This window comes from Gymnodraco acuticeps, unplaced genomic scaffold (genome assembly GCF_902827175.1).
Source record: "Gymnodraco acuticeps unplaced genomic scaffold, fGymAcu1.1, whole genome shotgun sequence".
Taxonomy (NCBI): Eukaryota; Metazoa; Chordata; class Actinopteri; order Perciformes; family Bathydraconidae; genus Gymnodraco; species Gymnodraco acuticeps.
The window spans coordinates 2,838,445-2,866,157 of record NW_022990583.1 but is presented as its reverse complement, the minus strand read 5'-3'; the positions used below and the strand labels follow the sequence as shown (position 1 = coordinate 2,866,157).

General features: G+C 43.1%; 1 protein-coding gene across 3 annotated transcripts in view; it reads left to right on the top strand.

The window, feature by feature from the left end:
- The window catches only part of LOC117554112 (G patch domain-containing protein 8), a 37,482-nt gene extending 15,342 nt beyond the window's left edge, over positions 1 to 22,140 (top strand). For 2 of the 3 annotated variants that reach the window (XM_034228367.1, XM_034228368.1), the window contains 3 exons: positions 12,175 to 12,312; positions 16,375 to 16,505; positions 17,430 to 22,140. In XM_034228367.1, coding sequence (XP_034084258.1) covers positions 12,175 to 12,312; positions 16,375 to 16,505; positions 17,430 to 21,384 — 4,224 coding nt within the window. In that variant the 3' untranslated portion in view covers positions 21,385 to 22,140. Of the gene's footprint in view, positions 1 to 12,174; positions 12,313 to 16,374; positions 16,506 to 17,429 lie in introns of those variants that run through there. The other variant, XM_034228369.1, reaches the window with a different exon arrangement.
- The last annotated feature ends 5,573 nt before the right edge of the window (positions 22,141 to 27,713 follow it).

Genomic DNA, 27,713 nt, shown 5'->3' with positions numbered 1-27,713 from the left:
ACATTCTGATAGCACAGGGTCGGTCATGCATCAGTAACAATGCATCAAATTATATCAGACTTACCTCCACCAGCAGCGCAAGTCATGATGCGGACACTAATAATTCATGCCGTTTGCCTCAACCAGCTTTCACATCAGCCATGATGCAGAGAAAAACCCACCACAATTATCATGAACAGCAGCATTTCTGTGTTTAGCAGATTGGAGATGCCAGGCGCAGAGCTTAGCGCTGTGCAGAAATGTCCTGGCTGCGCGCTGCCAGGATGGCAGGATCACAGTGGTCTGCAAGCAACCCCCAGCTTCCAGCTACCAGGCCTTGGCTACCTCCTTTATGTGGGCAGGGTGCCTGTTTCCTCTGTGTGTCTGTTTGTGTATGTGGGTTTGGTGTGATTGTGTTTGTGCGTGTCTGCATGAGTCATGAGTTGGGGCCTTCTTACCCTTGCTGTGAGGTATATTCTTACCCTGTGGTACGGGATTAGTCACAACACTGAATGGGAAGAAATGGAAACAGCAGCAAGGGAAAAGAGGGAAAGGAGAGAAGAGAAGAGGAGATGACAGGAGAGCAGAAAAGCAGAGATGATAAGAGGGGAGAGGAAACCCCAAAAAGATTAAAAGGAACATGTGGGTGGATGTTGTGAGTACATGTATGCCTGCATGCCATGGGTATTCATCAATTTCCCTAAGATTCTCTACTTTTCCTCTGCATAAAGCCCAGAAGCAAGAAGTAAACACAAACTCCGTAAGATCTCTCTGTCTCTTTTTGTTTCTCTCCGTCAGTCCTTCAATGTAACTCTTTTTTTCTCCTTGTAAAGTTAGCTCTGTGTTTGTGTGTGTTTATGTGTGTGTGTGTGTGTGTGTGTGTGTGTGTGTGTGTGTGTGTGTGTGTGTGTGTGTGTGTGTGTGTGTGTGTGTGTGTGTGTGTGTGTGTGTGTGTGTGTGTGTGTGTGTGTGTGTGTGTGTGTGTGTGTGTGTGTTTGTATGTGTGCGTGTGTGTTTGGAATACATATGCAAAACGTCTTTCGTCTAGTAAAGGAAACAAGTTTAATGTGAGGTCCTGAGGATGTGGAACATATTGTCTTTCACCGCTGAGTGTGCAGGTGTTACAGCTGCCAAGTGCTTGCCGTGAACAGCATAAGCCCCGTTATAAATGCTGTCCTTGCAGCTCAAGTTAACTTCCAGGTATGACAAAAATGTGTGGTTTTGGAAAGGCTTTAAAAAAAAAATTGGGAGGGATGCACTTCACAGAGCAAGCCAAAAATCAATGAACTTTGTGTGTGTGCCTGCATGTGGGTGTGTGTTTGTGTTTATGTGCGAGCGTGTGAAAAATAGCAGCGTGTGATATGTAAATGAGTGTCATCGGCCGAGGAGGAGGCAGAATTCCCAGGCCTGATGAGTAGCTTAATGATTCATCAGCCTGGCTGAGGCAGGCATCAATAATGGATGACAGAGTGGGTCATGCAGGATTGCTCGCCCCTTGATTAAAGTGCTCCACAGCTAAACGCCTCACTTCCTCCCTCTTCTCACCCTACCTTCCGCGAGCATAAATACAGAAATGTGCAGTACATGGCATGCAGACTCCCTCTGACACACACACACACACACACGCACACACACACACACACACACTTGCAAACATGGTCAAACACACACACACCTCTTCCACAATCTCTTCCCTCAAAGCCTTATGTCATCTCACCTCTCACATGCTTAATAAGCTCTCATCCCTTCTTCATCTCCTCACTCTGCTCCTTTGGTCTTAATCCAATCACGACAAGTGAAAGAGAGAGAGAAAGGGGGAGAGAGAGGCAGTGGGAGAGCGAGAGAAGGGGAAAGAAGGAGACGGTAAAGCGTGGGAGAAAGGAAGAGAAAGCCACAAATGAATGCTTTATAATTTGTCTGTACAGAAATGGAACCTTTTTCTCTGGAGATAAGACGGCAACATAAATGTTCTTTCTCTCCCCTTTCACACAGAGCGGAGGGAGTCGTTTTCTCTCTGCCTCTCTTTTTAAGCTGTATGTGGGTGTTGGTGTGACAGGACAAATCTCTGTCTATTAGGAGACATAAACCTCTAAACTACACGGCCATACATACTAATGCAGCCATACAGAGGGCTGGATAGAAGTTGGGAATGATAGCGAAGAAACACGAAGAAAGGAGGAGATGTAAAGGGCCGAGAGATGGAGGGAGGTAAAGCAGGATGTTGAAAGCAGAGAGAGTCCTGGCGGGATTTCAATCCCCGGCCAGCATAGGGTCTTAACTGCTACACAATCTTTGAGTACAGCAAAACAGCTTTTCCAAAGTCGGATTGACGCACACAACATAGTTCAGAGAGTTTGTGTATGACTGCGATGATGTCGTACCGAACAGTTAATTCCAGCCTTCTGGTCTGTAGTATCATTAGCCATCCATGCACTCATACTCTAATGTGCCACAGAGATCACTCACTCCTATTGGCTACCCTCATGTCATCCCCTGATATCAATGAGCCTCACAGAGCGGACATACACACACACACACACACACACACACACACACACACACACACACACAAAAGCTCAGCCGTGCTTCAAAGCTTTCAACGAAACTGCAATCATAAATGCCTGAAAGACAGCAATCATTCGTCAATTCATCGACAGCAGCAACCCATCACTCGCCCTCAGCCATCCGCACTCCCCCTCCCAATCATCTGAAAGTTTCTGAGTTGGCGAGAATTAGCTGAGCGTTACAAATGCAGCGTGTAATCTGCGATCATATTAATCCTGTTCTTTAAATCTGTCACTGATTACCTTCATCTTCTTAACTTGTTTTCCACTCTAATCTGTATCATCACACTCTGACAGATTACAGTCCCAGTTTGATCACTTTTACAGAGCCGCAATCCTCTTTGAGGCAGTCAATCAGCCGCCTTGTCTGGACTGACAGATAGGGTCTGTACATTATGTGTGCTTGATGTGCACCAATTTAACAACACTTTATATCTATTTATACATGCAGGGTTTTCAATTGTGTCTGCAATCGAAATGTCAAGAGTGTATGGTCCATATAATTCAATTTTCTCCCAGCTGTTAGAGGTAATCATTTAATGCTGGAGTTGACATTTAGCAAGAGAGGAGATAAGCCTGAAAGGCTTATAGATGAAAGGATATACTACATACCTGACAGGGGCTTTTAATGCATGAAAGAGGAAAAAAGACAATAGAAAAAATATCTGAACTAAAATGGAATGAGAGGAGAGGGTGATAGATAAGAAATCAGATTAGATATCTAGCCATCCCAGTCCCTTTTTATGTCATCTTCACCCGTGAGGGGAGCTGTGGAGAGATTATCAAAGAGGTGCAGGGAAAACAGACTGCATACATAGCATAGTATATCTTTTGAAGATATAATGTACACATTTCAAAGACTAAGAGTAAAGTTAACCTCTCTATCCTTCATACCTACTGTCCTTTGTCTTCCTGTAATTGGTTTATGATGTATTCCTTAATGTGCACAAAGAGAAAGAGAAAAGAAACCTGTCTTTTTAAAGAAACAAATGCAAGTCTCTGAATAGCACAGTGAGTGAGGGGTAGGATCATAAAAATACATTAAAAGACACAGAGGAGACCACAGTTGTAGAACGGCAGGGTATTTTAGAAATGTGGCATGTACGCATTCATGCATTTGTGCTACGGTCTTGCTCCTCCCAAGTCCCAACACACATTTTATTCGCAAAACAGCTGGAAAGAAACTATGGGTCATGTTTGTTCAAGTGGATAAAATCTCTTAAGATGTCCCTTGCTTTCTTTTTTGTCTGAAAGCGATGTTCTGCCCCACTGAATCAGTTTAACTTCTCACAAGCCAAAAGCTGAGGTCACACTGTAATCACAATGACATGAACACAAAAAGATTGAGATAGGATGGCGAGGATGTTGAGAGGTGGGGAGATTTTAAATGTGGCAGAGAAAATAATTGATCAATGATAAATTGCATGAATAACTCTTTGAAAACAACGGAGCCTTGTTGAATAAGGAGGATATTATAGACTGTGTAAGGAGGAGATAGAGGGAAGGAAGGCGGAGGGTGGACAGATCAGCACAGGAGCTCTTTGGCCTTGCATTGGGATGGACAGCGAATTACATTTTGATCGCTCTCTGAGTGATCGTTTGGTCGGGCCTTGTGACTAATCATAGATTTATGACTTCAACAGGAGGCCGGTATGATTTGTTCATGCCTCAAGCTTCCTGCTGTTGCCCCAGACAAAAGCAGAACAGTATTTTTGAGGCTTTTGAAAACCTTTCTTTCATATTTCTTTACTTTCCTTTATATTTGGATGTGATATCTCCCACGGCACATGGGGGCAGGGGGGTATCCTGTAGCTTTTCTTGTATATGCGTTTTAGCTCTAAAAATCTATAAGCAGCATTGATGCCTATTTTTTAAGAGCAGGTTTATTTTTACACAGTACTGAAAACTGAGTGTGGAAGCAGCACATACTGCAGTGACTTTCTAGGCAGTACCACACTGTTTTCATTTGGATGTGCTTTGTTTACAAGTTTAAAGTGACTTAAACCTTTAATTGTATCTGATTGTGTTGACATTCATATTGAGTGCACAATGTAAAACATGCAGCTTACTAATTTGTTATATAGTACATTTGGGGACAGTGCAGCAGGGCAATGATCCTTTTAGTCGACCAAATCAGTCATTTGATGTCAATCCACCTACATATCCTCAACAATTGTAAAATGTCTTGGCTCTATATTAGCAGGAAAACCCTGATGGTGTCATCAAGGTAATCACTGATTGGACCTGAAACATTAAGCAAATAACAGAAAGCCATGTTTGTGAATAGGGGTGAAGAGTTTAAAAGATTTAGGATTATACAGGGAAGGAAGTATCATAGAGAGCACCTTATTGGGTGGCATTGTGGGAAATTAGGAATCAAGGGACGAAAAGTCAGGACATGTCAGCCTCTGCTCTACCAATAATGACCAAGTCTGTTTCTTGCAAGACTCCCAGTTTCATGAAATTGCAATATTAAATTAAACTATGAAGCTATAGGGTGGCACTTTAACTCTTGGGGTGTTTCTCAATCTCGAGTAAAGCTGCTCCAGAGCCACTATTTCAAGCATACTACGTCATCGAGTGCCGCCGAAGTACTGTTCCAATGTCCAGCATACTTGGAATTCTACTGAGCCCGGCGTACTTAGTTTGGAGAAATTTCGAGGCTGCACATTTGTAGACTCCGCGGTCTTAAAATCCCCACAATGCTTTGCGCACGGACCAATTTCCCCAAATCTGTGGCGGAAAATGTAAGGCGGGGCCTCTCATATGACGCACACCTGCTAGCCTGTTCCACCCTTCGTTTTCCGAATGCTAGGAAGTATTCTTGCCTCGCTTCTGAAGCAAGACGCTCAGAAGACATGTGCTACCAAGCAAGCATACTCGAGATTGCGAAACACCCATGGTCATTGTTCCATTTCAAATGCCATTTACAAGAGAATAGTCATTGTCCCAAAGTTGAGAAATTATAAGTGGAAAACCAGATTAAATGTAAACAAAACATATTTGACAAAGGATGCAGACTGTCAGTGTAAGGAACAAATCCATGGAGAGGCAATCCTCATTTCAACGAGACAACAAAGGGCACAGGGCAAATTAGCAAATATAATCTCTTCATCATTTATTCATTCAGTTTGTTTGTCTTGCATGCTGCTCAATTTAAAAGGTCAGAGGGAGACATAACATTTGGTTAAATATTGACCAAGATACAAAGGGAAGGAAGAGACAAATGCTGGTGAATCATAATGTAGAAGCCGCTTCTTAAGATAGCATACAGATAAACATGAGTCACGACACACCTGACCCTCACTATGGGAAACACTTTCTGTGTATATGCTGGTAATCTTGTATTGTGAGTCATGTTAGCATGTGAACTAGTTGCTGGCAGTGTGTACGATGACGTAGCTAACTGGTACTAACACATCTGTCCTTTTGGCTGAAAGAAAAACGTTGACTCTATCTATGGTCATTAAACACATCTGCGGTTTTGTCTATGGTTGTTCAATGTGCTTGTTTTGGCCATACTTCTAACCGGCTTTAATGATCTGAAGCAAACAAAGACACAGAGACAAACACTATCAGTTTCAAAATAGACAAAAACACAGACTGGGATGTACATGCAGACGCACACACACACATCCGTTGAATAAGTGGGTGGGTATGTGTGTGTGTGTGTGTGTGTGTGTGTGTGTGTGTGTGTGTGGTGTGTGTGTGTGTGTGGTGTGTGTGTGTGTGTGTGTGTGTGTGTGTGTGTGTGTGTGTGTGTGTGTGTGTGTGTGTGTGTGTGTGTGTCTGTCGCAGAGATCTACAGGTCATTATAGTAACAAGCGACTTAGCCCTCAGGTCAGCTGTCATTAGCTACAGACGAATGGCCAGAAATCAACAGGGCAAGGCCAGACTCTCTCCACGTGTGCACGTGTTAATACATATGTGTCTGACTAGAGAACATCCCAGGAATATTTTAGAGGCGAACAGGGAGGAAAACAGAGAGGCAGATGCATTTAAATAGACTGAGAGAGGAGGGCAGAGCGGGAGACAAACAGACTTGCTGAATTATCTTTTACGACACATGGAATTGTTTCTATTTGTTACAGTGGCCAAGTTAGAGTTATAATTATAGCTTAAGATAATGAAAGACTTAATTGGGCTTGATAAACAGTTATGAATTGTTTATTGAATTGTTCTCACAAGGCACAGTAGCAATTACAAGTTCTCTGAATTCATAAATGTCTCATATTCCCAGTTTGTTTCTAAATCACTCACCTTTCCTTTCATTTTTCTCTCGTCTCCTCTCATATCATCTCTGCTCATCTCCTCTCATCTTGTCTTCCCTCATCTCGTCTCCTCTCATCTACTGACTTCTCCTCTCCTATCATCACCTCTCCTATCGTCTCCTCTCCCCTCATCTCGTCTCCTCTCCTCTCATCTACTGACTTCTCCTCTCCTATCATCACCTCTCCTATCATCACCTCTCCTATCGTCTCCTCTACTCTCATCTCGTCTCCTCTCATCTCGTCTCCTTCTTAAAGGGTAAAAAGAGAGAGAAAATTCAGAGTCAGAAAAAGAGAGGACACTTCACTCATTAGATACCAAACTTTACCATCTTAATAAAAATTCTAAAGACAGATGGCTCTGATATTTTGGAGAGACCTTGGACTATCTTAATATTGCCTTGCGAAAAGCCACCTTACAGCATTGAGAGAACACATAATGCTCATTTAAGTTTATATCTACATATGTTGTTGCTAGTGACAAAATCAGAAAATTGAGATAATGGAGATCTAAAAGAGTGAATACAGTTGACAGACAAGTCAATGCAACACCTATTAGCTGTTGTTAGTAATTAAATCAACTCTATACTTGACAAAAGCAGCATGAGTAAATGATCGGAGCTGGAATGTTTTTTGTACCTTTGTCAAAAAATAGAACACATCTATCAACATTATGGACATATACTGAGCAGTGCAAGGGTTCATTGAGAGACATAATGCTTATTGGCATGTGACCTTGTATGACCTGTGTTTTTTAACAGCTCTGCAACTGCAATTACCATAACAATGGTTTCCTCAAAGCAAGCCGTATTCATTAAGTTTGTACTTTTTCTCTTCCCTGCAGTGGTTCTCTTCGGTTATCATATTTGAACAGAGAGAATCTGTTACCACCAGTTATGTTGCTACTGGGCTCTCTTTTTTTCTCTCTCTATGGATTTATTATGCATGCTGAGCCTTATTTCGCCCTATTTTGTGCTAGTTTGAATATGTTTTTTGATTCATACTGAACCATACTGTTAACAATTATCACAACTGACCAGCTCCGTCTCAGAGCCAGCGAATGTAATAATAATAATAAAAACGATATTCAATTACTTACCATCTAGACCGCATGTAGTCACAGTAACAGCCATCACACCTACGTATAACAACATAAAGACAGGCACAAGAGAAAATATCAATTTGTTGAGGGTCATCTCACCATATGCTTGTTTGCTCTAATAAGGTTGTTTTTGCTCTTTTCATTTGATTAGGCATGGCTATAGTTGATCTCTCTGTGCATTATGTCCCATCCAAACATCCCATTATTCGAAAACACATCAAATTAAGGAGGTCAAATGCTCTCAAAATGAAGTGTCAGAGTTACTACCTGCATATCAATCTGTTAGTCCTCCCTCACACTGGCTGTCTCTCGGATGAGTGCAGCCATCCATGAAAATGCTGTTCAATATTTAATTACAACTTGAGACAAGTGAAACAATTAAGCCCAAGTACAGTAGGCCATACAGAACACTATTTAAATTCATTATTTGTATTGATTAAATCATAGCAAATAATAAAAAATGTACTGTACATAAAGTTAACATAGGCTCTTAATCAGTCTGAGCATTCATGTATGTTTTATTTATGAGCAATTTCTGTTCCTTTTTAATGTGTTGCATTTCATTACCACTTAAACCACTTCACAGTGTGTTCTGATGACAGGAAATGTTTGACTACTAACCTAACCTTGCTTTAAGTGGATGTTACATATGTATCACATAATATTGTATTCTAATTTAAGCCTTGCCTCAACCCTACATGCGGTCTCTATCCGCCCTTGAGGTTCCACCTGCAGTCAGCTTACTGTCAGAGTGTTAGTAAGAGTTAAGTTATGATAGTGATAAGAATATTATCTAAGGTGCCTCTGATTTTCTGCGCACCATCAGCAGTCTTGAAGGTCAAGAACACCTGACTAAAACATCTGAAAAGCTTATAGTTATGCTTATCTGAAGTCTCTGTACAGTGTGAAGACTCCATCACATCTAATCCATGGTGCCGTTTTTATTTAATATGCTGCAATAGTTAGACATTACAAAAACGGGCAGTTTGAATGGGGGAAATGGCAGCGACAGAGGGGTTGCATCAGGGAACTGCCTCCACAGCTTTAATCTGCAAATCCCCCAGAGGTTCCTCAAGAGACTCTTTTTTTTCTGAAGAGTTTCTCATGAATTCATTTTAAATCATTACTTTCCAGTGTAGACAGTTTCAAACGCTGACACACCCCGTGTGTAAAACACTTTAAGCGTGACTTGTTCATTTCCACAAAAGCACGAGATATTGAATTACAAATGTATGTGTGCCTGAAACTCCGGTTATGGTTCATAACAACTCTTATTTGTGGTATAATTTCAGCTATGAAGAGGAATAACACGGCTCTTTCCCCACAAATTGACGATAAGTGAAAAGACAAAAGAAATGCATGAAAACTAATTTACATTCATAGCCTCGCACAAACACTCACACACATAATCATGCAAACAATCACTGTCCGTTCAGGTCTGCGGATATCACTGCTGCTTTCTCTGCAAACAGAGTTATGATTGTGAGGTAAATTGAGGTCTAGGTTAATTTAGCACGGGTATATCAGGATGGCAGACTGTGTGTGACCGTGCATGCATACATGTGTCTGTCTGTCCATAAATATAATTCTGTAACTGTGTTGGTACATAAAAGCAAAAAACATACATTCAAGGCAAATGAAGGATGTGTGAGGAGAATGGACAATGGCATGTGAGGATTTCTTGGACATAAATAAATCGCTCCTAAGTTCACACACACACACATTTTCTGCTTTTATGCATTCACACCTTTTGTCATGTACGTACACCCATCTTTGCGTATAACATTTTCCCTCTTCAAAATAATTACCCTGACAGAACACAGAGAGGTGAGAAGAAACGGCTGGAGGGTACAAAGCCAAGAGCAGACAAAAATACACCCATGTACAGACAAATGAGTATATGGAGACATGCACACGTACACATGCTACTATATAACCATGCACAAGCCCAGAGGTTGACAAATACGCATCATTCATTATCTCAATCTCATCACCCTGGCAGCACTCGAACGAAAGCTGCTCGGGGTGATTGGATCATTTCCTGGTCGTGACTTAAGCCTGCAAGGCAGATCGATACTGCGGCGCACACACACACACACACACATATGCACTCACGCACACACAGAGGAACACAGGATCAATGTATATTAGTTACCTTTCTGTTGATTTCAGTAAATGGGAGTCCTGACAGCTTGATGGTTCATTCAGCCTCTTCTCCTCTTCACCCAAAGCTAGATGGAAAGTGTTAAGGAAGGACTTTCCCCTGTGTGTGTGTGTGTGTGTGTGTGGTGTGTGTGTGTGTGGTGTGTGTGTGTGTGTGTGTGTGTGTGTGTGTGTGGTGTGTGTGTGTGTGTGTGTGTGTGTGTGTGTGTGTGTGTGTGTGTGTGTGTGTGTGTGTTGTGTGTGTGTGTGTGTGTGTGTGTGTTGTGTGTGTGTGTGTGTGTGTGTGTGTGTGTGTGTGTTTTCTGCGAGGGCAGGCAGGGTCATTTCTCCTCTCTCCTGCGTTGCTATCCTCCCTCTCTTTTCCTCTCACCTCTGTTCCTATGTGCAGGCATATTACCGAAGCAAATTGGGGCCAATAGACTCTGTCACTGCATGACCCAGGGCTCACCAAACAGAACAGGAGCAACGCAGGAAAAAAAAAGGCTAAGGGGATATAAGGAGATAAGCGAAAGGAGGAAAAGAGCGATTTAGAGATGTATCGGGAAAAAAGGCCGAGACAACACAAGAGATGGCAAAGAGAGGGACAACAAGCCATGAGATGGACAGAGGGAAGGAAAGAAGTATAGGAGGATAGAGAGTGAGAGAAAGAAGTGACAACCTCAAATTAAATTCCCATCATGTCAGTGTAGAACAGAATTCAATAGTGTTTATTGGCAGCCCCCAGCCTCAGGGAAATTACATTCTGTAGCAGAGCATGGCACGAATGCACACACACCCCTGAACACACGCGCACACACACAGATGCAAGCACACATCTATTGTACACAACATAGTGCATGTCCTCGAAACAAAATATATAAATAAAAAAGTCCTCTGGTTGATGTGAGGATGCAGATTTTTCTTTCCCTAAGGTCCATGAGCCATTTGCGTAGAGCGTGTGTATTTGCCCATCCATGCTCTATTTACGCGCCTTAATAGGTGTGTGTGTGTGTGTGTGTGTGTGTGTGTGTGTGTGTGTGTGTGTGTGTGTGTGTGTGTGTGTGTTTGTGTGTGTGTGTGTGTGTGTGTGTGTGTGTGTGTGTGTGTGTGTGTGTGTGTGTGTGTGTGTGTGTGTGTGTGTGTGTGTGTGTGTGTGTGTGTGTGTGTGTGTGTGTGTGTGTGTGTGTGTGTGTGTGCAGTAGTGTGTCTGTCGCAGAGATCTACAGGTCATTATAGTAACAAGCGACTTAGCCCTCAGGTCAGCTGTCATTAGCTACAGACGAATGGCCAGAAATCAACAGGGCAAGGCCAGACTCTCTCCACGTGTGCACGTGTTAATACATATGTGTCTGACTAGAGAACATCCCAGGAATATTTTAGAGGCGAACAGGGAGGAAAACAGAGAGGCAGATGCATTTAAATAGACTGAGAGAGGAGGGCAGAGCGGGAGACAAACAGACTTGCTGAATTATCTTTTACGACACATGGAATTGTTTCTATTTGTTACAGTGGCCAAGTTAGCGTTATAATTATAGCGTGTGTGTGCGCGCGTGCGTGTGCGTGTGTGCGTGCGTGCGTGCGTGCGTGTGTGTGTGTTCTTGTCCGGAAATTTCACATGCACAGTTTAGCCAAAGTACAAACGACTAAGTTTTGCATTTCAGATGCTCTGTTTTTCTATCTGTCGGCTACAATTGCCACTTTATTTGCAGTCAGACTCAGACTCTTTGCCATTATAGTACATACGCAGGTTTCTATTACGCCGGCTGCATTAAATGTGTCCCCAGGCTTAAGTTGCCATGAACACAGGGATTCAGTGCCTTTGTCCAGCAGCCATCAGCAGCAGAAAAGGCAGCATACTTTAATGGGAAGCCGTTTAACGGTTTTATGCGGAGCACATGTAGAGGCTATTACTTACTGCTGATGTCTCTGGGATGCAGATTTGCTCTAAATCGCTAACAATCTGCCATTCTTTCAACCATCCTCCCACCCCCCACTGCTCTTGCTTCCTATCTTTGCCCCTCTAACCCTTAATGTCTCTGTCTGTTTTTGCCTTTCTCAATTCTATCCCCCTATCTTTCCAACGCACTCACTCGTTCTCTACGCCTCTCTCCTTCTCCAGGAGTGTGCAGAGAGAGCTTTGGGCTGCTCAGTGGAGGATCTGAAGGCTATTTTCTACTGTGAGCTGTGTGACAAGCAGTACCTCAGACACCAGGAGTTTGACAACCACATCAACTCCTACGACCATGCACACAAACAGGTAGGCCTTCATGTGCTACACCGGCACTGCAGCTACACACACACACATACTTTTTAACAGCACAAAAGCAGACTTTTTTTTTATGATCTCTTGTCATGGATTTTTCGGTTTGTCAACATTATGCGTGTTGACGGAACGCTATTTTACATTTCAATGTCAATCTGCCCATCGGGTACAGTTTTGCCGCAGGTAACAGCAGGAGTGTGGCAACTGCATCATCTCTCACAAACACACACACAGAGGTGGAACCGCTTAACTCGAGGAAGATACTCACACATAAAATGTACTTACACACACACTGTGGTGCTGCATTTATATTTTATATTTCGATTTTAACTGGCTGATATATTAGAATACACTTTTTTTGATCAATACAGGGCAATTTAGGTCAGTGTAGCCAACAGAATTATATAAACTATAAAGTGTATAATATCAGGCTTAAAAAAGAAAAGGAGTTACTACATAAATATACAATATACACAATATAGAGTAATAAGAACGTGTCAACCCTTATGTTTAGTTGACTTTGAATTTAGTTTTGGGGTCTCAAAGACCCAACTGCTTTAAGAGTAGTTATAATTACCAAGTCAAATATACTTCCTTTCCCCCCCTTCTGACTTATATATAGACAAGTATAACATATGTAATCCCACCTTTAAACTATTATAGCAAAGTCATTCTCATAGAATTAGGATAAGTAAGACCATATCAGGTTGATAAAACAATGTTAAGTATGTTTTTAAAATAATAGTCCCAGGGGACCAAATAGATCATTGCATCAGAAATATTGGTACTATGTAGTTAAACAAGTAAGTGAATAATATAGTTACAATAAATAAATACGTACTGTAAATACAATTGACTTGAGGACTAGAAATAGGTCCTCAAGTCATTTCCCAAGTGTATAATAATGGAAGATTTTTGTTTCTCTAATTTAAGATTTACAGCACTTGATTTATATGTAACTGGTACATAAGGATGCTACTACACACAATTTGTACTTCCTCCAAAGAGAAAAATAGATATTCTGTACCAAATAAAACATGGAGCTATTAGTCATAGCTCAAGTATGATTCTATTATTCCAGTTTAGACAAGATGAGACCAATGGACCATTAGGGAAAGGCCCGGAAGCAGGTTTGCTCCTTTGATCTCTGCTTTCACATCCATTTTCACACACAACCTTCACTCTGGACTAACAAGCTGAAGGTTCTGCTGATAGCACACTCTCCTACAGCTATCTGTTGTTCTGCCAAGCATACACTCACACACAAAAACATACAGACATGCACTTCGCTGTGTACACACTTGTCCGCAAAACACAAGCAATCACTCAACCAAGGCATGCCACTTCCCACTTCTAAACACCCACGCGGTGCAACATGAAATAAACATTAAACAAGACAGTTCCTTCACTGTCATTGTTCTTTGTAAATGAATCGTAGCAACTGCAGGCCAATGTTAATGCTTTGTTTTAGCCAGCGGCGGGCACATGAAACGAGCTGCATGAGGCACTGAGCTGACAGTAGCCACAGGCATTGTAGGAACACACACACACACACACACCAACACACACACACACACACACACACACACACACACACACACACACACACACATATGGACATGCATGCACACACTGCCTACTGAGCAGACAACAGATGAAATTCAGGCTGAAGACAGCTTCCCTGCAGGAGTATTGGCTTTGGAGAATGGAAGCTGATTGCGTTTGCTCTGTCTCCTCTCCTTGTCATCGATTCAGGGATAAACATGTCTGAATGCAGTGCTTTAACAGCATTTACTGCTGATTACAGAAAATTGCTCATTACAAGAGAATTACACTCCTTTTAAATAAAGCAATCAGTCCATTAGCATGGCCTCTCATATGCTAAAGAATACATCATTCCTCATGCTAAGGCACTAGTGGATACGAATCAACTCTGACTTATCCATAGTTGCCTCAGCCTGAGCACTTCTTAACACATCTAAAGGAATATTGATCGGGGCTTTGACAGACGGATTGAGCTTCACGGCACATAGCTAGACTGGCATGTTGGGGAGCAGGAGTATTACTGCTCCCTGCTGTTGGGACATGACATCATCTTTGAAGACAAAAGTATCCGCTTTAAAGTGGGGAACGGAAATATCTCTACCCTGTGTTCTCAGAGAAAATGGTTCTGCATGCAATATTTTTGTTTGGCTCTAAATATAGCTACAGGTTTGCCTGCAGTGGGACACGTTTTTAAGAGAGAACAATAACCTGGCAGATTGTGAATGCAAGAGGAAGGAGGAAGAATTCATCTTCATATATTCCATGTATTATAGACTGCTCTCTCTGTCTCTCCCAGTGATTGCCATGGAGCTACAGTACAAGGACTCTGATCTTTCCCCCTCCTCTTTCCGCAGTCGTTCATTATGTATGCCTTTCTGCTTGAACATGATTAATATTTCCCATAGAATGAGTGTGGCATCAAAGCACCTCGGAGCTCCTTATCGCACACTAACAAACACACATTAGCACCTATACTGTAAGACATGTATGTTTGACTGATGCAAACCCACATGTGCTGCTTCGTAGGCAAATACTGAATGCTGCATTCAGTGAGCTGACAGTGGGATGTTAAGCATCAACCAATAATGTAGAAAGACAGGCGATTGTGTAAGACTCAGCAGAGATTAACCTGACGACTGTCAGCTCCAGCATAAGATCTTGGTGTAAAAGAGAGTGAGTGTATAAATAAATCTGATGTCTAAGGGGCTAATCTAATGTGTGTGTGTGTGTGTGTGTGTGTGTGTGTGTGTGTGTGCGTGCGTGCGTGCGTGCGTGTGTGTGTGTGTGTGTGTGTGTGTGTTGATACACTCTGTATGGGTGGATACTAGCGTAACATAATCTAAGGTAAGAGTGGTATAATCCTTTTGCAAATTATACTACTGAATACATTTACAAATACATAAAATAAACAACAGATCCTAATTTTATAAACAGCTGGTAAATTGCACACTCAGTTATAGCTCAAATGTGAAGCGACAGACTGTAAAACCAGACATATAGGAGGGATAGTAACACTCCATACTGCAGCTATCCTCAAACTCCTTAGTCCGTCCTCAGCCTTTCAGACACACACAGATACATAGAAACCCACCAACATGCACACACACACACACACACACACACACACACACACACACACACACACACACACACACACACACACACACACCTGCCAAGCATGGATAAAGAAGGGATTAAAGTGTGTCAGAAAAGGAAACCGGAGAGAAGCAGAAATCATTGTTTCCCTGGGAGGACTGGCACACCTATGGCTATAGACACTTAGTTTCACACTCACACATGCACGCACACAACAATTGAGCTAATTGTTTTTATACAGTATGATGCAGGATGAAGACCAACCAGTTTGCTCAAAATAAAAATCACTCACACTATGGCGTGTTTGAATTATGTGTTTTGCATTTGTACACACGCACACAAAAGTATTACTAATAATAATAATAATACTCGGCACAGTTCTAGCAGTTTTCCAGCCAAAATCCTTGACCTTTACAGTGTCTTAGATGGGTATTTTTCAAATGATAAGTAGAAAATCCTTTGTAGTAGATCAATGTATTTGGTACGCTCCAGCTAAAGAGCAGGTGTCATTGTATTCAAAGGTCTCTCAGACCAAGCTGTGATGATTGAGGAAGGGCTGAACCTTTTTGGAATTTCAAAAGCATCATCGTCATTAAATCATGTCACTCATCTCAACCGCGTCTGTAATCTGCTTTTCACCAGTTGGGTTGTGTTTGCTCTCAAGCTGTGTGTCGGAGAAAATATGCTTTCTTCCAGGCTGAATGGAGTTAATTGGACATGAGCTTTGGATGAGAACATCGGCAAATGCTGCTGACTGATGTATGGTTTGAAAGACAGCTGCCTGCAGGGAGCTTCCTAAAACTAATCTCTCCCTGTCTCTTCTCTTGTGCCACTCTCATGCTCCTTGCTACTTCGTGCCCTTCACATCCTTTTTCTGTCCCTCCCTCTATCATGCTTCATTTCCACTTCCTGCAGAGGCTGAAGGAACTGAAGCACAGGGAGTTTGCTCGAAACGTGGCCTCAAAATCATGGAAGGACCAGCGCAAGCAGGATAAGGCTCTGAGACGCCTGCACCAGCTCGCACAGCTGCAACAGGAAACCCAGCGGTGAGGGGAGGAGAGTTTATTTGTGTGTGTGAGTGTAATATGACCAGATGCAGGAGTCCAGAGGGGTTAGAGTGCATCACATCCAGTCAACGGTTCTTATATTTGATGGATGTATTCACAGGTTCACAGCACCCAGTTGTCCTAGACAGGTCCCAGGTGAAGTAAACACAACATGAAAACTCATTGTTGGCGACTCTCTGAGAGCGGATGATTTGTAGGAAGGTTTGAGTTTAAGAGAAAAATGAATGGTAGAAAAACAAGTGAAACAAGTTCAAAGATTAAACTTGCCTTTGGGCTCACAGCATTGGATGAAAAAAACAATACATCATATAATCCTTGATTGCACCTATTCCTTGTGCAATTAAATGTGTTTTCATATAATTAGAGGATGATTATTTGAGAGGCATAACTATGACTTCCAATATAAAACCTCAGCTTTTGTCTTAGTTTGTTTCTTCCTTTTGTTTCTTTCCTTGTTTTTGTATTTCCTCAAAAGCATACTTATTTGTTGTTATAATTACACTTTGTTGTAATCTTCTTTCTAGGAATATATATAATTACAAAATACCACATCCATGAACTTAAGTTGAAATACTTATACATATTTGTTCAATATTGACAAATGTTAACTACGTTATTTTGAATTCAAAACGTTGCTAATCACTGTGTACTGTACGTAATCATGTACATGACTCAACTACAAATGTTAACTGACATTTGGAATGAAACTCATAACTAACTTATGATTGATTGAATAAAACTGTACTTTAAAATGTCATCAATTAAACATTTGATGGATTTTCTGTCAAATGAATGCTAGATCAATACATTACACATGTATTATTCAAATCCAAGCTTAAGTGAAATCCAAGCTTAAGTCATGCCATTAAATCAATCAAGAATATCTCTCTCTTTCTGTTTCAGAGTCCCAGTGAAAACTTCTGGACTTCGAAGTACAGTCAAGACAGTGAGACATCAAGAAGACAGAGAAGTGAACCAAAGAGACCGCAGTCCTGAGGTCAAACCTGAACAATTCAGCCGCAGCCAGAGACCCCCTCCTCTGCAACCCAGGACATCCAGCCTCAGCCACCAACCAGAAGATCCATGGCGATCTCCTCCCCAGATACCACCAGTCGCTCCTCTAGCAGAGTACCCGCTAATCACACATCCAGCATCCAATACTGAGCCTCCTGCAGTGAACCCCCCCTCTCTCCTGGACTCGTGTCCCCAGCTGCCTCTCCCTGTGCGGGGGACAGCGGGAGGCAGGCTCGGGGTGTCCTTCTGCTTCTCACGCAGGGGGCCCAGGCTGGAGCCTTCCGCCTCCGTCTTCTCGGACATGGAGGAGGAGGAGCAGGAGGAGGAGGAGAGAGAGAAGAGGGAAGAAATGAAAGAAAGGATAAAGGGGATGATGGAAGATATTGACAGGGAAACTGGGGCAGCAGAGGAGGGGAAGCACAGTAAAAGTGAAAAGCATGAGTCCAGATCTGACACTGTTAGACTAAGCGACACATGGCCAATCCCCAGAGAAGCTCCCAGGGAGGAGAAAGAGATTGAAAGAACAGACATAGTAAAAGCACACTCGACTATTTCCACAGCGATACCTGATAATCAGAGTCATGATTTACTCTTCTTGCCATCACAGACCCAGCTGGAACACATGGACCCTGAACATACAAACAGCGAGACAGAGAAAAAGCAAGAAGCAGAGGATGGGAGGGAGGAGAGTGAGTATATGTGTGTGCTGGGGAAAGATGACTCTACCCGTCTGAGATGGCCTGTCAGTTTGCTCAAGTTCACCAACTCGCAACCACCCATCTCATACAGTTGCAATCCACTCAGTTTGAACCCACAACAACCCGAACAACTCACAGAGAATGTGCAGGAGTCTCAAAATCAGTGTGCTCACTCAGATGAATCACATCTTACAACAGGCTCTCCTCCCTGTTTACAGAGACCGACAAGACAAAAGCTGAAAGCACAAAGACATAAAGCTACGGATAATTTCAAGGCAGAGCAACATATTGACGCGGAGACAGAAGCACACCTGTTCAAAAACATTTCTCTGTCAGAAACAAGACCAGAAAAAGGGAGATGCGCACTAAGTATGGAGAACTGTGTGAGGGAAGCTTCCCATCCATTTGACCCCTCTCATGGTGACAGCTCTTACACAAACTCCCAGAATCCTCGGGGAGGCAGATTAGGGGGTGCGAGAGGGATCAAGGAGAGAGCGATCATAGCCCTGAGCTGTAAATTAGAGTCTGTCACCCAGCCTGGCACACAGAGGATGTGCATTAGACCGTCCAGGAGTGAGTGTGGGAGTGAGACAATGTGTGCCAGCGCTGCACAGCCGAACGGGGGTGTCTCAGAAGTGTCACGCAGAAAGAGGAAAGCCAGCACAAATAAACACAAGTTAGGAAAGAGGAAGAGGGGAAAGACAGAAAAGGCTTCAAACGAGCGCCAATCAGCAAGGTGCAAAGTGAGGAGTGTTGTCTCTACAGTCTCCACTGGCAGGGAGAGGAGTGGAGAAGCTGGAGGGAGCTGGGGGAAGAAAAGGAGGCTGAGGGAGACGGGGGAGGCGAGGATGAGGAGGGTGCAGAGAGCAGGGAGCAGCTGTCTCCTGGGGAGATGTGAAGCCGAGCCAGTATCTGTCTCTGCCAGGCAGAGGAGGCCTCACAGCACTGAGTCGCAGGCAGACAGAGAGCAGGCAGAGCGCTGCAGCGTCTCCCAGCTCAGCAGACACTCAGCCCACAGACACAACAAGGGGGAGGGGGAGCGAGACGGTGATGCTTTGACTTTTCCCAGGCGGTCTCACTTCTCCTTGCACCCCTTCTCACCAGGATGTAACTCAAAGCTGTTTTGGGAAGGAGGTCACCATAGCAACCCCAGGAGTTTCATTGACTGCTGTTACCCTGACAACAGCTGTGGTTGCAGCCCTGCGAGAAAGAGAAAACTCCTCCACAGGGACAGGAAATTCATTCATAGTAAGAGGAAGAGTTCGAGGCATGGTGAAGTCTGGAAGGAGACAGGGAGGGGAAGGAGAATAGGAGGGCGTTCAGGTTTTAGAGATTTGGATCTGATTTCGGATACAGAACAGTGGGAGTGGATGAGGGAGAGCTATGGTGCAGGTAGTGAGGAGGGCAGGTTGAGGAATGAGTGGAGAAACAGAGCAGTGGAGTGGGATCGGGCGGCGAAGTTTAGCCCCATTCCCAGCAGCTGGGGCAGGAGAGGCAGACGTCTGAGCACAGAAGATGTAGACTGGGACATGTGCAGCGTGGACAGATGGACCTGGGGCAGCAGTGACAGCTGGGAGGACAGGGGGACACAGAGGTCCAGGTCAGGCTCCAGGACAGGGGCAGACAGCAGGGACAGCCCGGGCTGTGTGTGGAGATCTGCAGGAACCCGGCGCTCCAGCCCGAGGCCCATCTCCAGCCCTGAGTGGTGGACGTGTAGGCAGACAAACAGCCCCCAGAGTGGGGTCAACACACGGGCCAGCAGAGGCCTCAGTCCACGCTCCTGCAGCCCCTGCAGCAACACCAGCATGTCCGAACTGAGCTGGGAGTGGAGCCGGAGCAGCACCTGCTCAGGAGTCACAGTGGATGGGTTGAAAGTAAGCTCCTATAGGACATCCTCGGGAACCACAGGACCCTCACCTGAAGCCCATCTGAAGGCAGAGAACCCCACATTAACTTCATCCAGCCTTACCTCTTGCTCCTTTTCTCATTCCTCGCCCTCCAGAGCAACTTTTGCTCCCATCGTGCTGAGCACACACCATTGTGACACAAGCGCATCTCAGCCGAACGAGCCCAGTTCACAGTCTGAACTTGGCCATGAACCCTCTGCCCTTGCCCTCAACACAAGCAGGTCAGACACAACTCTTCCAGGACTTTCCACTAAGTCTCTGCCACAGAAACCAGCCAGGGTGTTGCTTCTCCCTCTCATAGGGAAACTACCTGCAATCCAGAGAAAGGCCAGGAGGAAAAAAGGCCTGCTGGAGAAAAGTCAGGAGAAAGAGGGAAAGGAGGGAGATGAGGCTAAGGGCAGTGGACTGAATCCTGGCACAGTTGTCAACAGTCAGAAATGTCCTCTGGACATGGTTGAGTCTAACCCCAGCAGCACGCCAAATCTCTGCCTCTCGCAGATTAGGACTGATGATAAGCAGACAGGTGGAGAGACAGCTCCGCCAATCAGCTTTACTGCAGAGGAGATGGACAAATATCGCCTCCTGCAAGAGCAGGCAAGAGAGCACATGCAGAAAATCCTGGAACAGACGAACGACAGCGAAGATACACACACAAAGACAAACTACACACAAACAACACAAACAGAGAACTGTGGGACTTCTGAGGGACAATATACACCTGCACACTTGCACAACCCTTCAGTGCCTCAAACCCAGTCGCTTCACACAGACATGCTGCAAACACAAGCACAGCACAGACTCCAGGTCAGACTCCCCCCTCCACATGTGACCCCACAAGAGAACTTTACTCAACCCATGGCTCTGAGGATCCCTAACCTCCCCCCTCTGTCCAGCCTCCATCATATTATTTTACAACACGCAGCCCTCTCCATGCCCCCATCGTCCTCTTCCTCCTCATCAAGATCTCCTGCCATCCACCCTCACCCCGCTCAGCTCCCTCACCCTCTGCCACCTCTCCACCCCTCTCACGCACATCACCTTCACCTCTCTCCCTTCTCTATATCATCCCTGTTTCCCTCCATTCTGCTGTCCCATCATCCCATCGCTTTTCTCCCACAGTCCCACACTTTCCATGCAAACCCACTCGCTCCACTCTCCCAAGTAGCGCTGCAACCGTTGAGCCCTCAGTCTTTCATGGACAGAGCGTGGCCGGTGAGGTTTCAACAGAAGGCGTTGTGATTTTTCCAGAGTGGCTGCCATGTTTATTAATCTTTCTTGGCAACTCAGAGTTGTGAGAGAAAGAAGGGGAATATTTGATTTGGACAAAAGCCTGCTATTTGAAATGGGGATGTGTCAGTGCTTTTATTAGAATGAACTTCAACTCCCTTTCGCATATGCCCCCACACACGCGCATGCATGAATACACAGAATCGGCCCAACTTTTGACTGTGTTCAAATAAAAATGTGTTTCTCCATCTAGCCTCTCCTGTGTTTCAGCAGACATCGATAACAGACTTTGATCCTTTACTTTTACCATCATTCCTCATTCATGTCCAGAATAAAGGGAAAGGTGCACCTGCTATTCAAAGACAAGCTGGGCTTGTGTCATCCTCTCTTTATCCTTCTGAACCACAGACAGACCAGCTGCCTTTTGAAGTATCCTTCATGCCAGGGACAGAGGGACAAGAAAGAGTGATAATGCTCTCTCCTTATCTCCATTTCATACAGGTTATCTGAGTTAGAGTGTGACTTTCAACAAACATAAACAACATTTCAGCGACCAGGGGGGGGAATAGCACAGCCGTTTTAACCTTGGTGTATACTGTATTTGTGTGTGTGTCACAGTGTGCAAGGTCATTCTGGAGTGACACACATACACAGTAGAAAAGACAGCTTATTTCCATATCTGACACCTGTTTTGTCTCTATAGTGTAAATATTCTGACAGTGAGTAATAACATTAGAAACAATAAAATGAAAGGTGGATTGAACCTTGTCCAGTCGTCCAATGTTTATTCCACGCTCAATGACTCCAGCGATGCAACACTTTCAAACAGCTTTTCATACTTGTATGTGAAATAAGTATTATTTTCCCCACAGCATTTAACAAATCGGTTGTTGAGAGAGCAATGAAAAATGTTGATATGTTAAGCTTGGTGAAAATAAACAGGCTTTTTATTATTGTCTGATTCATGTTGGTCATGCAACATGTTGCAACACGCTCAACATTAAAAATGAATACTGTGTGGTTTACCATGCCTCAAAACCAGGCACCCTAAATCCTTGGAAGATTGTAGCAGTGACCCTTTCACTTTAAGCAACATACCAGCAACCCCTTGTTTAATTGGATTGAGTTTTAGATGGCACAGGGTGTACAATTATACAATGTGTTACTTATAAAGAAGAGGGATGTGGGAAAAGTAAACTAAAATAACCACCAACCAGAATTTTTTTATTTCTCATTTTCTATACTGATCATCATCTTGCAAGGTTGAAAAAACACTATCCTAGAGTGTCGGAAGAAAAAAGTGGAAATGACATTTTGAGTAATTTATTTAATATAAAAGTTTCCAAATTAATGTTTTACATTTTTGTATCCATCATTTCTCAGATGTAGATGGATCAGTCTGAAAATGTTTTTGCTGTGTTAGTCACGCTGATGCTGCCCTTTAAAAAGTACCATATGATGTTAGTGTGCTAGTAATTATTATGCCAAACAGATAAATCATTTTAGAATGTTCACATTTGAATGTAATGTCCTGTAGTTTGATATTTAGTTCACACTGGGGATGCCAAAAGCTCAAAGCCAAGAACAATCCACACAGTTTCATGACTCTTAATCTGCACCATGAACTTTTGAAGTGCATGCTCTACTTGGATAACATACATGTGAGGTAAGAAATAAAATCTCTTTTGCATCATTTATGAAACACAGAAGTTCATTCTTGAATGCCTTTCCAAAGGTTATGGTGGTTAGTAACTGTTGCTATGCATCATGCCTGGTGGTTGGTGAAGGCGCGGATGTATTAAAGCTGCTTGCCAAACAGTTGATCACTGCAGCGGCCGGCACTCGGGGAGAGGAACACAAAAGAGAACAGAGCGGCATCCAGATGGTCTAGGGACTTGGACTACCCAGAGTGCTTTGAAAGATTGGATTGATTTGCCCTCCATGGTATCAGTGAACACAGCCCAGCCCACAGGGGGGGCAACAGCCAGCGGTGACATAAATATAGAGACAAAAACAAGAAAATGCACACTCCCATTCCTGAGGTGTTGGCTAGAAATATAAGTCAACCCCTGCAGAGATTCAGTAATTAGAACACAATTCCTCTTTCTCCTCCTTGTGACCCCTGAGCTTGCCCTTGTATCTGTGTGTGTACAGTACACATGTGCAAGTTTGTGAGAAACAGAGACAGAGAATCCCTATCTCTCTTCACAGGACAGGAGATCAAACAGACTGTGTGAAATATAGAGCAGCAATAATTAGCAGCTGTTACAGCATCAAACCTCTCTATCTCTCCCTCTCTCTGACACTCACTCACACCAAACTGCTCATCTCTTATCTTATCATTTAGAGATGTTCAACAACTTCTCAGTCCTCCAATTCTGATAACTGTGGAGATTATACAAAATCAACCCACTCCATCTTGTCTTTCCATTTCATAAGAATTCAAATCACTCATAAAGTCTAAAGGGCAAAATGCATGAGAACAGTCATATAACAGAAAGCGTAAAAGCAATTACAGAACTTGAACAAAATTCACATGAATGTTATTATAAAAGCAGATGTACCAATGAATATCAAGTGCTTGGGACCTTCACTGTATTAAAAAGCAAAAAAGTCACAAAAGCACACAAGAGTTATTCACACAGGGGTCATGTGGAAATTAGTAATCACAATATCACTATACTTTCTGTCATTGACTGATTAAATCATTACCTAAGCCCTGAGATTCGCCCCCTGGTGTGTTCATATTTTTGCTATCGTGTGTGTGCATGTACAGTATGTGCTATGTGTGTAAGCACGCAGGAGTGTAAGTTGATTTATGATCGAGAAGAAGCAGTTTCCTCAGTCAATCGCTCTTGTGAATTAATGAGGTATAAAACCTAAAGCTGGCACTCAGTCAAACACACCAGCAGTCACAGAGCTCACTGCTGGAGCAGGAACACTTCTGTTGGCACCACATTTGATTGTTAGATTGTGGGTATAGATTGCATAGAGCAAAAAAGAGCCCCTCACGGCTACTGAAGCGATCCATCGACCCAAATTGCAATTCTGTATAAACGAGACACTTCCCATCTCTTGCTCTCTCTTTCATTTTTGTGTGGTCTCGCCTCTTACCCTTCTCTTTGATTCAACCAGGTCAGTGGGGCTGCGTTTAGCTCCCCCGGCTGTTCTCTCACTGTGCAGAAGAAAAGACACCATTACACTTCGTCCTCTCAATCCCACTCATTCAGAGTCTACATACGTTTCTTTCATATGTTTGAATGCTGCACAGTAGCAACATTCAAAGCACAATCTGCTTTGTAATATTATTATTACATAGAGAAAACCCTTTCGACACCTTTCCTCTCGCAGTGACATTCATTCAAAGTGTTCTTGAGTCGTGGCAGAGGGTGACATACAGTACCAGGCTGTTCCACTCCAATTTACATCTTTTTACTGAATCTCTGTGCCTCTGAGGAATAGTAGTATAGCAGGGATAATATTTCTACTCTTCTACCGAGCCAACAAATGACATTCAAAAGTTACTAGCAAAAATAAAGTTCAAAGGGATTGAGCCTCTCAATAGAAGAGTGCACTTAAAACTGAACTAAAAAAATCTAGTTTCCATCAGTTGAATAGTCAGGCATCCTCTTACTCATCCCATTTGACCGTGTGGTATTCCACATTTCTGATTCTACTTATGAAGTCTCTGGTTAATGCATCACTTTGTTGACTTTGTGAGCTTCTAAACTCCCAAAGAGGTACACTTCAAAGAGTTAATCTGTCACCACTGATGCATCAAGAGACATCGCAGTAGCTGTCAGTGCCATATAGGGAAAGCTAAAGTGGCTTCAGGATGTTTAGAACTTTAACATCAAAACTATATTACCCTGTATAATTCAGAGCCAGAAAGAAAGCACCTTTATCCTATACAACAACGTCTATTTGTGTTGCATTGTATTCATTTACTGTATGCTTGGCTCCCCTGTTGAGAAAATACCTGTTTGTGTAGGATTTGTAGTATGTAGAAGTAGCAACTGTATGTGAATTCCCTTCTACGATGGATTTAGCGATTAGAGAAGGTATAGGCTCTGTGATATTCTTAAACTTGGCAATCTCCCCAAGGACATGACACTGTCAGCACATTGCTTACAGTCATCTGGGCAAACATACACACACACACACACACACACACACACACACACACACACAGGTGTAATGGGGTATAATTTAGGAGGCGTAATAGTGAGATGCGATGCTCGGCTGTAAGACAGCATGGCTAATTCCCCAGTTATGTTATCTCTGAGAGACAGATGTTCCCACCAAAGATTATCCACACACAAAACAAAAATAACACACATACAAACTGTGTGCTTGTAGAAGGATGTATGAACACATCCAATCCTAAAACAAAAGAAGCAGCAGGACAATTTAAAAGACCTTATTGACCAGAAAAAATGATCAATGATGACGAAGACTTTTCTGAGAGTTAATTATGAGATGTAATGAGTTTCTGGGGGGGCAATGGTCCCTGTGCCCCCCTTGCTTGTATTACGGCCATCTTTTATCACAACCTTCATTTTGCTCTTAACTACATATGTGTAACATTTTATGATTGCATCTTTCACGGTTTTGACGATATCACTGTCACAAAATCTGCCCACACACACACTCTTAATTTTAAACTATCAAATGAATTGCATATTGGATATTGACCGCTTGCCGCCTACTGAATACAGGAAAAACACACTTTTCCATTAAGACCACTTTGACTAACCATATCACCTTTTAATGATCACAATAAGCCCCTACAAGGGTGTGGATATTAACCCTTCGTGTCGATCAATCAGCTGCAGAGCTTTTCCCGGGTCAGGCGCACTGCATCCATTACCGAAGAAATCCATCGTATACAGGAAATGGTTTTACTGCAAAGGATAAAGGTCACTTGATTCATGGCTTCTTGCAGTGGTTGTCAGGAAACCCTTGGGTCAGATAACCGTCACTCCCATTATGTCGTTAATTCAGTTTGAATGTACGGCCACTGCGTAAAGAAAGACATGTAGATGAGTAGCATGCCGTTCCTGTCAATCCTCAATTCAGGAGAGTTGTTTTGTCCCGTTTGTCTGTCATTGATTTAGCATAATTGAATAGCCATTAAACCTCTCTTGCATTCAAACACAAGGTGTTATTAATTCAAAAACATCCACATATCAGCTTTGAGAGGCTGAGAGAATGTCTTGCGTGCATTGAAGCACATTTGTGTGCTTGCGCACGACTTCAAGAGGATAATTACTCAAAATGAACATGTGAATGTGTATAAACAGTAGAAACTCCTTTCTCCTCTGAATTCTGATCTCCTTCCTCCTGTTTCCGTTTAACTGGTCTCAGTTTTAAATCTCAAATTCTGATAATTTCCCCTTTAATCTCTTCAAAGGAGCATCCTGCTTAAATCTCTAATTAAATTAACGAGACACACGTATATTAAAACAGGATGAATAGCACATGCACACAAAGCTCGTAGCATTCGGCTGATCTGATGCATGGACATTTGATGGTTACAGTGTGTGTGTGTTTATGGTAACTGAGTGTTTGTGTGTAATTAAATGATTAAATACCAATCAGGATGTTGTTATGACGACACATGCATTTTTAAACTGTTAATCCAGGATTATTCTCCTCTCCGCTCATCTCATTACTGTCGATTATTAAAAAAAACACAGAGCCACACACACATACGGGCCTGCTAATTATGGGTTGGTTTCCCTGGAGACTTAACACATTCTGCTCGGGTCTCCAAAAACAGTTTGACATAGGCCTACAGGTAAAAAAAAAGAAAGAAAAATCTGCTTAATGAATGAATTCACCTCAAGCCTCCACTATGCAACGTAATGATTTTTTGTTTATGCATGTATTTGTCAACTCGTGGACATTTGGAACACGAAAACATCCATCATCACTGCAGAACTGTGGTTTAGCAATGTATTTATACACCAATTATTATTTCTGTGCTTTGGCCTTTCAGAGCTATTCTGGCCTCTTAGAAAGCGATTTTCAGCATGGAGCGAGAAAGAATGCAAGTAAACAGTGAGTGTCCTTTCCCCATGATTGAATGTGTGTCCTTGTGTAGAAACTGCACTCCCCTCTCTGAGCAAGTGCAAACATTCCTGCAGAGCTGAGGCTGATGTACAGGTGAGAGAATGGCCAACGATTTTGAGATCACCCGAGGCTTTGTGTCCACTCTGGCCCACTCACTAGGGTCAGCTCAGAATAACCAGAAAGGGTTGACCGCTGTTCACTGACCCCTGGAGTCATTAATCACACAGCACTGCAGATGAGCCACATGGACACACGGTACACATCAA